Raw genomic sequence first — 16,079 nt, forward strand, 5'->3', positions numbered from 1 at the left:
CTGTTCTGGTCTGTTTTGTACCATTCTGGCTTTTGCAGTCTGTAAAGCTGTGATCCTATGCACACTTGGGGGAAGTCTCGCTGGTATCTATGGGCCTTACTTTGCCCATAGGATTATAGCTTCAGTGCTTTCTTCTGTGCAACAATCAATGGCGCATTTCTCCTGTACATTAGGGTGGACAGCAAGTTAGACAGGGGTTCGTCAGGGGATCTCGACCTGGACCAATTCTGGTGGACCTTGCAGAGTTTCTTGCAAAGAATGCTGGGCTGAATGGACCTTGGTCTGCTGCTCCATCAAGGCACTACTTTTGTTCTGGTGCATCTTCAGGATTAATTCACACAGTTAAGCTTAAACTGTTAGGAGATCCAATGCACTCTTGCTTTGTAAATTTAAAACGGACGAATGGATTGCAGAGATCTAGGTGTTTGTTTGTTTTAAGTTGACCAAGCGTAAGACTGAAGTTAGTTCACTCACTCTGGCCTACATTATGGGTAGTAGTAGCTGTCGCTGTTCAGTGCTTTCAGCTTTCCAGACCAAGGTCTTCCAGCCCTGATCCTATGCAGGTTTACTTGGAAGTAAGGTCCCATTGAGTTCATTAGGAATCATTCCCAAATAGCTTTGCTGGGGGCAAGAACCTGGACAGGCGGCTAGACTGGAACTGGAGGGCTGGAAGAAGAGCGCGATCGCGTGGTGGGTGTTTCTTCGGAAGCAAATGCCCCCTCCCTGCGTGGAAGGGGGCTTCCTTGCGTGGTGCAGTGCCCTGCAGCAGCCTGGTCACGTCTTTTGGGCACGATCCTAAGCGGGAGGCGCACTGCAGAGAGGGCCGTTGCCAGACTGAGAGGCCTGGGGCGGGATATTCATTCGAGCCCCCCTTCCTTTCCCCCTCAGTTGGGGGGCCCGCGTGTGGGGCCCGGACTCGGAGCAACTGCTCGCCATTGCCCGCCCGCCCGCTCGCCCGCCCTCCTGAAGGGGCCTTGGGGAGGAGGCGCGCGGCGGCGGCGGCGCAGCAGCCACACGTGGGCAAGGAGCTTTCGGGGGAGGCCGCCCGAGGAAGGGCGGGAGGAGGAGGAGGAGGAGGCGGCAGGCGGGCAGGGCGCCGCCGCCGTCCTCGCACTCCGTCCGTCCTCTGGGCGGGCGATGTCCTCAGGCGGGCGGTGCCGGGGGCGGTCCCGACAGCCCCGTCCTCCTGTCCCAGGCCGGGCAACGAGGGAGGGACTGGGAGGCAGCCGCCGCCGCCTGGCTAAGGCGGCTCCGTTGCGTACGGATACCCAAGGAGGGCTGAGCCGTCCCCGCCTCCCCGGGAGCCGCCTGGGCCGGGGATGGGGAACGCGGAGAGCGGCGAGCCGGGCGGGGGGTCCGGGCTGCTGCCGCCCCCGCCCGGGAAAGTGCCCATGCCGGACCAGGGAGAGCTGGAGGAGAGATTCGCGCTGGTGCTGGTGAGCGAGCGAGAGGGAGGGAGACCCCTTGCCCCACCCCCGACCCCCGGGTACATCCCCGCTTCCTTCCTCCTCCCCGCCCCAGCTCCGGGTAGATTCTCTGCAAGCGTTTATAAAGAAATCCGCCCCACTCCCCCTTCTTATGGCTTGAGGGATTCCTACCCATCCTCCCTATTGGCACAGATAGGGATCGTGAACCTCCTCCTCCTCCTCCCTCTCCCTCCCCCAGTCAACTTTTCCAGGCACTTTTTAGGGCCCCCTCAGTTATGGGACACCGTTCTGAATCCCTTTCATACACGGCATTTTAAGCCCTGGTGGTTTCATCCATTATCCCACTCGGTCTCCTGCAGATCCTCCATCTCAGTCATTGCCTGTCCTGGTCCCAACTCCCCAGTCGAGTCCTCTGGCACCTCGATTCCCTGTTGCTGATGTGTCCTCATAACCTTCCCCCTTCCCGACAAGATTCCCAGCAGTTCTGCCCCCCCATGCCCTCCCCCCATCCACTGGAATTAAGTCTTTCATCACTAAAGATGCTGAGATCAGGTCATTTCATTTCAGCTAGATTCTTGGGCTGATCTAATTTATTATTGGATACTCCCTCCCCAAGCTTGGAAGCAGATCTCTTATGTTCTGAGCCCTTAAGATTCCTCAGTAGCCTCTCCTCTCAGACCTACTAACTTTTGGTCTTGAACCAAACACTGTCCCAAGTATAACTTCCTCCAGGGTAGATCTTTTGTCCAACAGCTTTCTGTCAAAGTCTCATCCATACATGCTACTGCTCTGGCCAAGATGGATTCCCTGGATCTCTTCCAGTGATCTCTTTCCCTTGTTTGTGTTTCCCCCTCTGACCCTTATCACTTGATCCTCAGTTAAAGTGCTATCAATGCCTGCTTCCCTGTTTGATGCCTTACCCACTTCACACAGGAATCTAAGATCCCATTTGCTTTTTTTTATTTCAGTGGGCTTGGGCTAATGTTCTCACTTTTTTCTTTAGCTGGATTTTAGGCAACATGTTCCTTTTTGCCTCCTCAGTTCTCAAATCCCCATAGCTCAGTCCTTGCTCCCACATGTGGTAGGTCCCTAGTAGCTTTTTGCTACGCTCAGTCCTTTCTACACACACCCTCACTCTCCTGTTAATGAAATTGCATATCTGTCCTACTTGACTGTGGTTAGATCCATCCTTTCCCCTAGAACCATTCCTCTTTCATTGGTTGGCCCCTCTGCCCTTTTACATCCAATCCTTCCCCTTCCCTTCATGACCAGATTCTCTTTGCAGGATTTGGTGACTTAGCCCTTTCTCCATTAAGTGGCCTTGCTTGTTTGTGTTCTGAATCTGAACCAGTGTGGTGAGGAGTGGCATTGTCAGGCAAGAATCCCCACATAACTACTGTGATCTGTCGATGTGCATCCAGCATGGTGTGTGTCTGTGTAGGGGGGGGCGGGGCAGACAGACAGACAGACAGACAGCTGGCCTTCAGGTCAGTACCTCAAGGGGAAGGCAAGGCAAATGACTTGGTTGGCAAAGTATAAGAAACACCCCTTTAGGCACTGCTGTCTGCTGCATTCAGAGAGGGTCTCTCTCACAGAAGAGCCACTCCTCACTTGTGAATGAAAGGAATTGGTGACGGATTGGTCAGCTGCGGGTGTCACAAGCTTTGTTAGGAGAAGTGATTAGTGTGTTAGAGAGGGAAGGAGGAGCAGAGTGTATTGTCAGAATCAGTAGGGTCTGGCTGATACTCTCTTTCCACTTGGAGCGTATTGAATGGGAATATATTCCATGTTATTTGGGAAGCCTGCAGGGAGGGTCTTGATGCCAGCTTATGTTATACAGGGAAGCATGACTTCTGTGAATCAAAGAGTGCGCTCACTTATGACTTTAAAGGATGCCCTTTGGACCCTTAAACCACTTAAGGTGTGTGTGTTCTTACAGAATTGCTTGTTTTTTGCCTTTTGGAAGACTGTTTAGAGTTTCAGAATGGGGGTTGTAATTCTGCATTGGAAGCTTGAGCAAAGACTACCAGAGGTGAATATTTAGAGTTAAAGAGACCTGAGTCACACCGGATTGTGATAGTACTCCCATTGGTACTCTGCGTATGTCTGACATCTACCCTAAAGTGTGATGCAATGGTCCTAATTTGTATTAATGATTATGATGACAGATCAAATGTGGTGGAATTCAGAAGACTTAATTCCAAAAAGCAGAGATTATCCCATAGAAGGAAGAGATACATAGTTCATTGTGGCCCTATTCAGACATTATGTTGTACCTGCATTCGGTTGTCTGTACACACATAAATGTTTTCGTATGAATGATTTACCTGTGTTCATTTTAAAAGTGAGTCCGGGTACAGGTAGGCCCCATCAAATGTAGGGTACAGATAGGAAGTCTACAGCTGTACATGAATTCAACATAACATGTGCATAACTGACTGTGTGGAGATTTGCACCTGTGTACATCGTACACAGATTGTATGAGTGTCAAACATACAGGTGAAACTCGGAAAATTAGAATATTGTGCAAAAGTCCATTAATTTCAGTAATGCAAATTAAAAGGTGAAACTGATATATGAGACAGACGCATTACATGCAAAGCGAGATAAGTCAAGCCTTAATTTGTTATAATTGTGATGATCATGGCGTACAGCTCATGAAAACCCCAAATCCACAATCCCAGAAAATTAGAATATTACATGGAACCAAGAAGACAAGGATTGAAGAATAGAACAATATCGGACCTCTGAAAAGTATAGAGTGTACTGTGCTTGATTGGCCAGCAAACTCGCCTGACCTGACCCCATAGAGAATCTATGGGGCATTGCCAAGAGAAGGATGAGAGACATGAGACCAAACAATGCAGAATTGCTGAAGGCCGCTAATGAAGCATCCTGGTCTTCCATAATACCTCATCAGTGCCACAGGCTGATAGCATCCATGCCACGCCGCATTGAGGCAGTAATTGCTGCAAAAGGGGCCCAAACCAAGTACTGAATACATATGCATGCTTATACTTTTCAGAGGTCCGATATTGTTCTATTCTTCAATCCTTGTCTTCTTGGTTCCATGTAATATTCTAATTTTCAGGGATTGTGGATTTGGGGTTTTCATGAGCTGTACGCCATGATCATCACAATTATAACAAATTAAGGCTTGACTTCTCTCGCTTTGCATGTAATGCGTCTGTCTCATATATCAGTTTCACCTTTTAATTTGCATTACTGAAATTAATGGACTTTTGCATGATATTCTAATTTTCCGAGTTTCACCTGTATTGTGTGAATAGGGCAAGTGATGTCTATGGCAGTAGGATAGAGCCTGAGAGCTCATTTACACATTTTGCAGAATGAGCTGATAGAATTCTAGTCTGTACAACTTCAGACTACAAAAGTGTGTGTGTGTGTGTGATACTTTTGAAAGCTCCCCCATATACAGAGTTACGTCTGCCAGCACATTAGGGAAGCAGCTATGATAAAACTTCCTCTCCAGTGGGCTAGTTCCCTCCATGCTAGGAACTTTTTATACAGGGCAGCTTTCAAAAGTATTATCTCCCCGCTTACACCAATCTGCAGTCTGGTAGTACAATCCAGAATTTTACCACCTTGTTCTGTCGATAGTTTATAGAAAGATAGAAGAGCCTGCTTATCAGTAGTCAAAGCTTATGCCAGCCACATGCACATCTAGATTACCCCACAGGACAGCAGCCACTGTCTTGAGGACCAGGAAACCTTTCTGAAGTGATCTCCCCATTTTCAAAGTAAAGCTCACCCCATGGCTTTTCCCTCCAAGGGAATTTTCTCCCTGTCCAGTCATCTTTCCTAACAAAATTATGACATGTGAGATGAGAATGTTGAGACCTGATGAGCCATTCAAGTTCTTATTGCAGTATGCTTGGGGGGATTTTTAGGGTTTCTTTTTTCTTGGTTGTGGAAAGTTTTTTGTTTTTTGTTTAAAATTCCACTCCAGCGATGTCAGAATGATAGGAAGCTGACAGCATGTGACATATGATTCCCTCCTCTGTCCACCCTGCAGTGGGCAGAGTACAGTTTAAAGTTCTAGCTGAACTTGGATTTGTGGGGTAATGACAGTGCTGTGAACACCACGTGATATTGGGCTGTTACTAATGCATTCTATTAACCAAGGCTCTACTAATGAAGCCTCCTATGAACTGACAGTTTAAATCTTGCAACTTACCTGGCTTGGTTTCTCTTAGTGGTGCTTTGATGCTTGAAGGAATTTATAAGCAGAGTTGAATTCTTAATATGTTTCACAAGAGTACAGAAAAAGCACAGAATTCAGCATCCTGAGGATCTGTGTTTTTGGAAGAGAGTTTCTTGTCCTTATGGTTGTGAAGATATGTTTAAAAGTGTATGGGCCACACCTGTTGAAATCTCAGAAGCCAGATAATTGCTGAATAAGATTTGTGATGGTTGTGGACGGGTCTTCAGTAGCTTTTTGCCCCTTCCCTAGTAAAACTAGAATACATTATATCAGTTAATAAAAATGGCAGCATTTTTATTACTTTGCTCAAGGTTGTATAATTTGTATCAGTTGCATAATTCACTTTTTCTTGGTGCAGAATTTGGATTGTCTGGTGCAGAGTTGTAGATTTTTGGTTTCTTGCTTTAAATGTGGAGTACGCGCATCCCTGCGGAGTAGCCCGTGTTCCTCAAGGCTCCTTCATCTTTTTAGCCAAAGGCCTGAAGGAAGTCCTTGAATCGCTACATACTCACAGTGTTCATTATTCTGGTCTGGTGATTCATGCCTTAAGTACACATACTTTTTGCCTGGCCCAAGGCAGAATCGAGCATTACTCTAAGTATGTTGCAGAGAAGGACAAAAATTGGAGTCCTATCTATGGTGCAGTTTGAGAGCCAGTCCTACCTCGGATTAAGTTCATACCCGGCAACAGTACAGCCTTGCCATAGTGCTGATATAACTAGTGGCGAATCAGGTGGCTGTGCTTCTTACTCCAAGCCCAGTGCAGCTGGTCTGATCTCCATGCCCCGTCTAGGCTCCAGATGTGGAACAGAGGGCAGATTAATCTGTTTTGCCAGTGCCCGTTTCTGCTTTCCAGAGGTATTGTGGGGCTTTGGAAGAGCCATGGGAAAACAGTGGCCAGGGCAGGGTGGCTTTTTTCTAACTTCATAGCGCAGGACAAATAGCCATGTTCTCAGCTGTGGAAATATGAAATACTAGTCACCTGTTCCACATGTAGAGGGGAATGGTCAGATGTGCTGTCTTGCAGGACTCTCTGAAGTGGGGTGGTGGTGGTTAGGGAGCAGTTTGTCCGCAACTACGTACTCACAGGGACCCTGCACTGCAGTCCATCTTCAGAGACTCTTCTAGTTCCAGCAGGACTGGAACAATATTGATTGATCATGAGGAGCCCTCACAAGCTATTTTTGTCCAGATCGCCCTGCTGCCTGATCATACCATTTATCAGGTAAAGACTAGGAGGATGGAGGCAACGGTGAGTGCCTCGTTGTATGCCTGAGTGTCTCTTCTTTGGTGTTTTTAGTGGTAGGAGAGGAAAGAGTGGCCCATATTCATGTATACTTGCCCCTGCAGCAGCCACAGATATCCTGCTAACTGGGCAAGAATCACCTTTTTAAAGTGACTTACATTTAGCAGGGGGGAGAGCAACTGCCCCTGTTCTGCCCAGCAGGAAATCTCTCCCAGTGGCTGTAGCTGCTGGTGTTTCCCTTGTGTTTCTTTTTAGGTGTGAGACCTTTTTGAATAGTGAGTCATTTCTACATTTATTTTGCTGTGTCAATCACTTTGAAAACATTTTTTTTAAAAGTGGTATATAAATATTCATCATCATCATCATCATCATCATCTAATAATAATAATAATAACAACAACAACAACAACAACGACTCCCTCCAGGATATTGTTCTGCAGAAAATATCCATATCCTTTAACTGAACCCTGGCATTCTCTTATATCATGTGGCAAGAAATTTCTCTAACTAATTAGTATGATTCTGTATGATGCTAAGAACAGCATTACTAGTTCAGATCAATGGAGCATGTAATCTAGGACTTTGGCTACCACTATCTCTGGCAGCGATATAGGAAGATGCTGAAAGGCATCATCTCACACTGCACGGGAGGAGGCAGTGGTAAACCCCTCCTGTATTCTACCAAAGACAACCACAGGGCTCTGTGGGCACCAGGAGTCAACACCGACTTGACGGCACAACTTTACTTTACCTCTGGTGGCCATTCCATAAGGCACATTCCATATTACATCCTAGAACAGCAGTAAAATGCATCGGCATGGCAGGGTCATATTGAAAATGACCCCCAGAATCTCAAACTCCTACAATAGGAAAATACGGCTATTTTTCCTCAATCGACTTGCAGTGTTGTAGCACTAAATTGCAAAGATGAAATCCGAAATAAGGCATTGGAAATGTGAATGGCACGTTGTCGTCAGTGCAGGGAGTGCGGTGTCACAGCACAGGAAGTATGGAAGCACACTTAGGAGATCCGTAGTGACCCTGTTATAGGAGTTAATCTGGAAAGCGCCCCGATTAACTGTACTAACTGTTTTAAACCTTCTCTTTGTTAATTTAGATGGCATTCTGTCAAATACCAGTTCAGGTATTATATAAATGGGTAAATACCTTATCTACAGTTTCCATTTAATTAGTGGTTTATATACTGTAACCCTATTCTGTCTTGAGCTGTCTATTTTTTAACCAGAAAAGCTATATCCCTTTTCCTTTGTCTCATTTTGAACTTTTTTGTCCCTTGGTTTTATTGGCACTAACAGGTTGGTGCAGGAGTATGCAAGTCTTTGACTTTCACCAACTTTCATTCCCTGATTGCTGAAAATCTTATTGTAAGGATTACTGGGATAAGCTATCTGAAGCCTTCTGAACAGTATAAAATGCTATATAAAGGATACATATTGCATTACTGTGGACCCATTTATATGTTAGTTTAAATGTGAAGTTTGGCCCTGTGTTATTGTGGTTTTCAAATAGCTGGGATAGCAGTCAGGGTTGGAGTTGCAGGGAAGCAGTATTTTGCTTTTCCAGCTTGCATTTCTCTTGAGCATTGCACCTCTGAAGCCTCTGTTAGCCCCAAAAGGGAAACTTCCACCAATGCCAGTTGAAGCTTCCCTCTTGGGGCTAATAGTGGCTTTGGTGGTATGATTTTTGTTGGGATTTTGGCATGGCAAGAAATGCCTCACCCATGTGCTGTAGTCCCAGTCCTGAAGTCTGTTATTTGAAGAAAAGGCGAACATATTTTGTCATTTGGTCCTAAGGTTCAGCAAGCTCTCTGACTGAATCACAGATGTAGTTAGGCAGTGCTCACACAATTCCATGTCCACCATCTCATCTGTAAGGGCTGGTTCACGTACCATATTTTCCCAAATACAAGATGACTCTGAATTTAAGATGAGCTCCTTAAAAATAGAGGTTAAATACAGGTTAAATACAGGTTGTACCTATATTACTCAAAAGGAAGAGGGCTCTGAATTTAAGATGACCCCCTGATTTCTAACATGAAAGGACTTGGAAAAAACCTAGTCCTGGATTCAGGTAAATACAGTATTACTCTTTTGATGTTGCTATTTGATGGTGATAGTTGACATGCAGTAGCACTTAGCAAATGACTGATTTCTCAGGACCCATTTAACAAGCTTTTGAGCCTCTTTTCCTGAGTGTGAAAGACAGAAATGTCATTTTAAATGCATGTGTATAACATTTTAAAACTGATTGATGGGCATGCAAGAATGTGAATTTACAATCACATTTCAGCCTTCCTGGGTTTTTCATGTCACGTAAAAGCAAGTGTCTTGTATGAAGTACACATCTTTCAGTTACGCATCCACAATTTACACACATTTAGGGATGACTTTTCACATTTCCACCTCTCTTTTATGGAGGGATGGGTCTCTTCCATCACTTAGCAGGTGCACCTCTCTTCCCTTATTCCTCCTGCTGCCCTAAAGGTAAAGTGTGCCGCCAAATCCGTGTCTCAGCGGAGATTCAAACCAGCAACCTCCTGCTTATCAGTCAAGCATTTCCCCTAGTCTCTGTTTATTTGACTGGCCTTGTGTGTCCTTTTCTTTTCTTTCCCCCCATGAACTAGGTCATTTTTTAATACTTCATGGCAGATATCAACTTGTGTACTGCTTCTGTGAACAGTTCAGGTCATAGGCTGATCCAGGTGTAGAAATGGTCAAATACCAAGATTTCCAAATGTGGGCTGTGCTATAAGTTGAACATATATTGAACAGTTGAATTAAAGTAAAGTTGTGCCTTCGAGTTGGTGTCGATTCCTGGCGCCCACAGAGCCCTGTGGTTTTCTTTGGTAGAATACAGGAGTGGTTTACCATTGCCTCCTCCTGCGCAGTGTGAGATGATGCCTTTCCAGCACCTTACATACCAGTGGGGATTTGAACTAGCAACTTCTTGCTCACTAGGCAAGTCATTTCCCTGCTGTGCCATTAGTTGAATTAGGCACCTGAAAATACCCACTATCATCCCGATCAGCAATGACTTTAGAGGAGAAATTCTCTAAGGATGGGATGGAGACAGGTGTGCCAATCCTCCCTCTCAGCCCCTTAAAAGGGATGGCCAGCAGGCCCCCTTGTCCCTCTCTTCACATAGATCTCTTGCCTCTGGTGGACAACTGAGAAGGGGACTGATTTGACTTTGGGGCTACTGAGCTGTGCGTTATCAGCTGAATGAAAAAATGTCACAGTGCAGTGGGGGGAAAGTAAAATTCTAATACCAATTGAATGTGTATTGTACTGGCTGCAGTTGTTTTCTGAGTACAATTTAAGATGCTGGTTCTGACCTTTCAAGCCCTACATGGCTTGGGCCCACCCTTCCTCCAGGAGCAACCTTTCCCACCCAAGCTCTCCTGCCCTTTGAGATCTGGGTTGGGCGTTGGGGAAATTGTGCTTCAAAATGCCACTCCATAAGAAGTGGCAGTTACTGGGGCTGGGAGTGAGGCCTTTTTTCTTTTTTCTTTTGCCTAGCCTGGGCCTTTGGAATTCCCTTCACTGTGCAGCTTGCAAATGCTTTATCAGCTTTTGGAAAATATGGAAAAATCATGCTTATTCCAGGAAGCTCTCTGCTTTGAAAACCAAAAATATGGCTCAGATTGTGATTTCAGATCATTTAATGATAATCATTTAGGCTATGGTATCCGGATTGATCATGAGTAGGGCTCAAGGCCTTGCCTCAAGTATAGAACTTGGTTGGCCCACTCTCACTGAATATGCACCTTAAGTGACGCAGTGGGGAACTTAAGTTCTTAACTTAACTTGACTAACAAGCAGAAGGTTGCCGGTTCGAATCCACGCTGGTACTATATCAGGCAGCAGTGATATAGGAAGATGCTGAAAGGCATCATCTCATACTGCGTGGGAGGAGGCAATGATAAACCCCTCCTGTATTCTACCAAAGACAACCACAGTGCTCTGTGGGCGCCAGGAGTTGACACCGACTCGACGGCACACTTTACCTTTAGTCTCACTGAAGTGGTAAACTTGTGCCTGGGCTGAACGGTTTCACACTGCAAGGGATGCTCACATAACTGAATGCTCCTCAGTCCCTTCACAGAGAACCTGCCCCTCTTACATCTAGCTTTCCATGTGGAGAGCCATTTTGTATTGAGAAGCATTTAATAATGGGAACCCTCACCTGCAGCCTGAAGGAGTACAACCCCAAATCAAGCTTACTCCTTCTGGGAGAACATGGCCTTACCGCATTGGTTTTGGCAGCAGTGACATCAGGGTGGAAGCACCTCCAGATGGTGTCAGGCACACACACTAATGTCGTTCACGCGGCCAACAGGGCAGTGTCTGGGGAGGGCTGTGGGGAGGGCAGGAGCCTACCTGCCTCGTCTCCACATGATCTGAGCCTGCAGAGGGCTCCGCCACTCACACACCCACATGAGCGGCGCAGCAGCAACCAGTGCAGTTAGCGGGAGGCGGGAGGGGGAAAAGCCTGGCCTCCAGATAGCCCACGGTGCACAGGATGACTATCCCTGACTGCCAGGATGCCTCTATGGTAAGTATGGCTGCCAGCGGCCTGAAAGGAGCTGCCAGCAGCCCACATGATTGGGTAGTGAGACAGGGGAGGTATGTGCACATCCTCCTACCTCCTACATCCTTTTAGCCTGGGTTTCAAATCCCGCTACCTGGGGTGGAGTGCAGGGATTAGGAATGATGCCTGGCACGGCAGTTCTCACGACCAGCCCTATCTGGGCTAGCACTCCCTTATCTGGGTAGGGCTGGTTGTGTGAATGACCTTACTGTGTGCAAGCTTCCTATAGGGATTGCTTTGGTGTGATACAGTAGCCCAAGAAAGCACAATAATTAATACAATAATTCACACGTTATATCCAACACTCGTGCAATCTGTGTGCAGCATGCACAGATATTGATCTGTATGCAAGTACAGTTATTCACACATTATGTTAAACACAGGTACAACAGTACACTTCCTATCTGTTTCCTGCATTTCTGGGGACCTTTACCCAGGTTCACTATTAAAATGGACACTGGTACAAGCCCTCTTCAGCTGTTAAAAAAAGGAGGATGCTGTACTCATGTTGTCCACACTTTTGGCATTTGTCTAAAGCGTAGGGGTCAGACCTTTTGAGCATGTCAGTACCAGAGCTTGCGGGTACACTTTTAGGATTCTGTATGAGAGCATAGATCCCCTTTCTTTTGTACGCTAGAACAGCATCTCCTTTTGGACTTCTGAAGAGGACTTACAGTCATTCAAACAAAAACATGTACAGGCACACCTGTCTCCACCCCATCCTTAGAGAATTTCTCCTCTAAAGTAATTACTGATCAGGGTGATCGTGGGTATTTTCAGGTATGTAATTCAACCATTCAGTATATGTTCAACTCACAGCACAGCCCACATTTGGAAATCTTGGCATTTGACCGTTTTTAATGCAGGTACAACATAATTTCTGAATAGAGCTTATCCTAGAGACAGATCTGCTCTTGGAAGGCTTACTCATGATCAAGGTCAGCCACCTGGGTCAGTCTTGGGTAAACTGAAATCCTTCTTCAAAGATACAGCCACCCTACCTGGGGCACACTAGGAACATAGGAAGCTGCCATATACCAAGTCAGACCCTTGGTCCATCTAGCTCAGTATTGTCTACACAGACTGGCAGAGGCTTCTCCAAGGTTGCCGGCAGGAATCTCTCTCAGCCCTATTTTGGAGAAGCCAGGGAGGGAACTTGAAACCTTCTGCTTTTCCTAGAGTGGCTTCATCCCCTGAGGGGAATATCTTGCATTGCTCACACACCAAGTCTCCCATTCATATGCAACTGGCTTAGGCTAAGGGGACAAGTCATGCTTGCTACCACAAGACCAGTTCTCTCTAAAGGCCATGGGGACACCCCCAGACAACTCATGAGAAGGACCATCAGAGGGGAGGGGAGAGAACTGCCTGGACAAATCTGGAATGAATACAGATGGCAAAACCTCCCCTTCTCCCACTAACACTTTCCTCACAAGAGTGTCAGGCAGGTTGCCGTTTGCAGGTGAGCCAAGGGGAGGGGTACCCCAGAGACCGCTTTTGTTGTCTTGGGGGCTACAGACAAGCTGCTGCAAAACTGTGCCCCCTGCCTGCCAGCCCCCCACCATGGGTACATGTGCACTGTTGTCATTGCCCTGGAACAGCCACCCCGCTGTCTTGGGGTGGCCAGAGAATTCAGCATCTGCATTCTCCCACAATTTCCTCTGCCTGCAGATCTACATACGGTGTAGTGATGGGCCGGGACCCAGGATCATGACTGGGTTTAAAGGTCTGTCCTAGTGTCTCCCCCTCCCCTCTGCGCATGTGTCTGGGCAATGACATATGGAGTATCTGGATGTCCTTTGGGTGCATGAAAGTCTGCACAGGGGAAGAGGGTGGAGAGGTTTAGGGGAATCTGTTCTGTTTTTTTACCAAGAGAGGGTGGGGAAGTGGGGCCCAGCTATTTCTCTTTGGGGGTGAAGTGTTTACAACTCTGGCTTACTCATGAGCAGGGCCAGCATCGATCCAGTTTTTAAAAATGATTCTTCCTCTGCGATAAGGAAGGGTCCCAAAGCCCACGTGGACTGCACGCGCTAACGAGAGTGTCAGGCCATGGGTGCTCTAAGTAGAGTTGTGCTGTGTTGCTGTGTGTTGGCAAGGCTTGGGGGGCATGCAAGGCTTCAGAGGGATTCCGGGAGAAGGCGATAGTGGAGAATCAGTTCTGCTTTTTTAACCATAGAGAGTAGGGGGCTGTACTAAAGCGGGGCCTCCTTGGGTTCATTGGTGGGTAAGTGGGCTGGCTATACTTGTGAACTCGAAGGCCGTGGGTTGGGTATTACCCTTCTACAGGCACAACACAGCCATATTCCTAGTAGACTGGTCATCTCATGAGAGGGCTAGCTTGCTCAGCAGCAAGCGGCCAGGCAGCAGATTTCAAATGGGCCTGCATGGACTGCTTTGCCGGGGTCATCCCTTGTGAAATCTGCCCTGGTTAGGGTGGGACAGACCCCCGCCCCCAGCATCCTTTTCACTCCTCCATATGCATATCCCTTACTGTCAAATGTGGATTTCCCCCTCCCCTCCTATAATGAAAGAAGAATTCCACCCCCCGCCCCCCCCCGACTGCAAAAACACTGGAGAATTAGTGCTTGTGTGGTGCTTTCAGCGTGCAGGGCTACTTGGGGACAGGGCGGTGCTATCACTGGCAGAAGAAGTGCTGGCATTGCAGGGCACTTAAAGGGCTTTGAATGCCCTTTCCCTGCCAAGGGCAGATAGCGTGCTCCAAAAGTGCACAATCACGCTCAGCACATCCGTCTTGAGACTGTGGCCATTCGCAGCCGCCCAGCTGACATGGTGATGCTTTGCCCACATTCTGGCTGTGGAGCTGGCTGGGATCGGCCTCGGAGGCCAAGCAGCAAGGAGGGGCTCCCCCCTCCCACAACTGGAGTTTGCCGGGCTGTGGTTTGGCAGATGTCTGTGGTGCAATTTGGAGTTTCAAATCGAAACCTTGGCCTCCAGTTAGCCATTAACGTTTGAATGCAGCCTATGTTATCGAGTGTCACCTGCGAAGTCCTTGTGAATGCATATGCAGTGGGCTGTTGATCAAATAAATTCATGTCATAATAAACCAGGTAGTTGCTGAGATGCAACCAGAAGTAACCCTACCATGAGGCAAGATGGTAGCAACCACCTCGGATGTCATATTTTGAGCATTATTGAAGGGGTGGCAAAATAGAAGATATAAAAGTCTACTGCTCAAGCCCTGCTGAAATGAACAGTGATTGTACAGCTTCATTTTTTATATTTTCCACTAGAATGTCTCAGGCACTGAAATATCTTGGGCTGTCCTAGGTGCAAGAGCATTTTTTGAAGGGTCTCCTTTAATGGAGAGGGAGGATTTGTGGGAAAGTGACAGATCATATATACATGGCACTGAAATACCCAAAGTCTTTTATTAAAATGGGGTGAAATGATCAACAGTTCTCTGAGCATTGCCACAGGCTTTCAGCAGATTCACACAGAAAGGTTCATCTCAGATTTGTAAGTTTCTTTCTTATCAGTCATGCAGGCTAGAACCAGTTGGCCTTTTTAATAAAGGAGTAAGAAACTGCAAACAATATATAGAGCAAGACAATATTTGTTTAGCCCGTTATTTCCCATTGCAATCAGGTCTTTTTTTTTTTTTTTTTTTAATGTTAAACTCAAATCTGCATTTTAAGAATTTTGCTGTGCAAAATCTGGTCTCTCTCTTTCTCTGTCTTTTTTTTTTTTTAAAGAAAAGAACTCAAGAAGAAACCTTATTCAATGGAATCCAGCTGCCTGGCTGGGTTGTGTTTCAGAATTTGGACTTCCGGTTTGAGATTTCAAAGGGAGCTGTCTCTGGCAAGGGACTGAATTTCCCACACAGCCATAGACACAATTGCTAACGGGATGACGTTATAGAAGCATATGGCATCCCTCCCCATGCAGTTTGCTCTCTACGACATTGGGTAGAAAAGGGTGGAAATAGCTATTGGTTTCCTCTCGGCTTTTTTCCAGCAGGAGAGAGAGAAACTCGTACATCTTCGCAACGTCCCATCTGGAAGAAACACCCAGGGCTTTATTCTGGCAGGGGTACTTAAATTCCTTCCTATTCAGAGGGGGAACGGAAATTGACGTCGAGAAGAAATAACAGCCCACAGAGCAACCCAGATAGACTCCCCGCAAAGCAAGCTGTGTAGCACAAGGAGGGAACCAGTTTGGAAACTCTGCCCAGTAGAATGGATTGCCAAGTCTCAATGGAGACCCAAACTATCCGGCTGCAGTACACAGGCGCTGCTGAGATTGCAGTCCTGTTGCATCACTTCCCTGGAAACAGCATCTCCTTGAGGGGCAGGGCTTAGTTTAGGAAACTTTATTTCATTGAAGATGGAAGTACTTGCTAGAGAGGGGGCTGGGGAGTGAGGCACAGAGCCCAGGGTTCTGGGGCCTTATCCCTAGCGCTGAGGCAAGGATGGAGCCTTGTGGGTTGGAAATGGGAATATGGATTTCTGTACACACTCCGCTCCGCTCCTGAAGATGCAGAGTTGTTGAGGAGAATGTGCCCTGTAGTTGCTTAGCAATCACAACCAAGTTTCCTCCTGCCCTGAAGCTG

At 46.9% G+C, this 16,079-nt stretch overlaps 1 protein-coding gene across 8 annotated transcripts in view; it reads left to right on the plus strand.

The window, feature by feature from the left end:
- Positions 1–1,115: 1,115 nt before the first annotated feature.
- The window catches only part of FMNL3 (formin like 3), a 142,371-nt gene continuing 127,407 nt past the window's right edge, over positions 1,116–16,079 (plus strand). For 4 of the 8 annotated variants that reach the window (XR_008315708.1, XM_053293831.1, XM_053293834.1 and 1 more), the window contains exon 1: positions 1,117–1,436. Coding sequence is in view for 6 of the 8 variants with exons in the window: in XM_053293831.1 (XP_053149806.1) it covers positions 1,320–1,436 (117 nt within the window). In the remaining 2 variants the exon portion in view is untranslated. Of the gene's footprint in view, positions 1,437–16,079 lie in introns of all 8 variants that reach the window. The other 4 variants (XR_008315710.1, XM_053293832.1, XM_053293836.1 and 1 more) reach the window with 2 other exon arrangements.

The sequence above is a fragment of the Hemicordylus capensis genome, chromosome 2 (assembly GCF_027244095.1).
Source record: "Hemicordylus capensis ecotype Gifberg chromosome 2, rHemCap1.1.pri, whole genome shotgun sequence".
NCBI lineage: Eukaryota > Metazoa > Chordata > Lepidosauria > Squamata > Cordylidae > Hemicordylus > Hemicordylus capensis.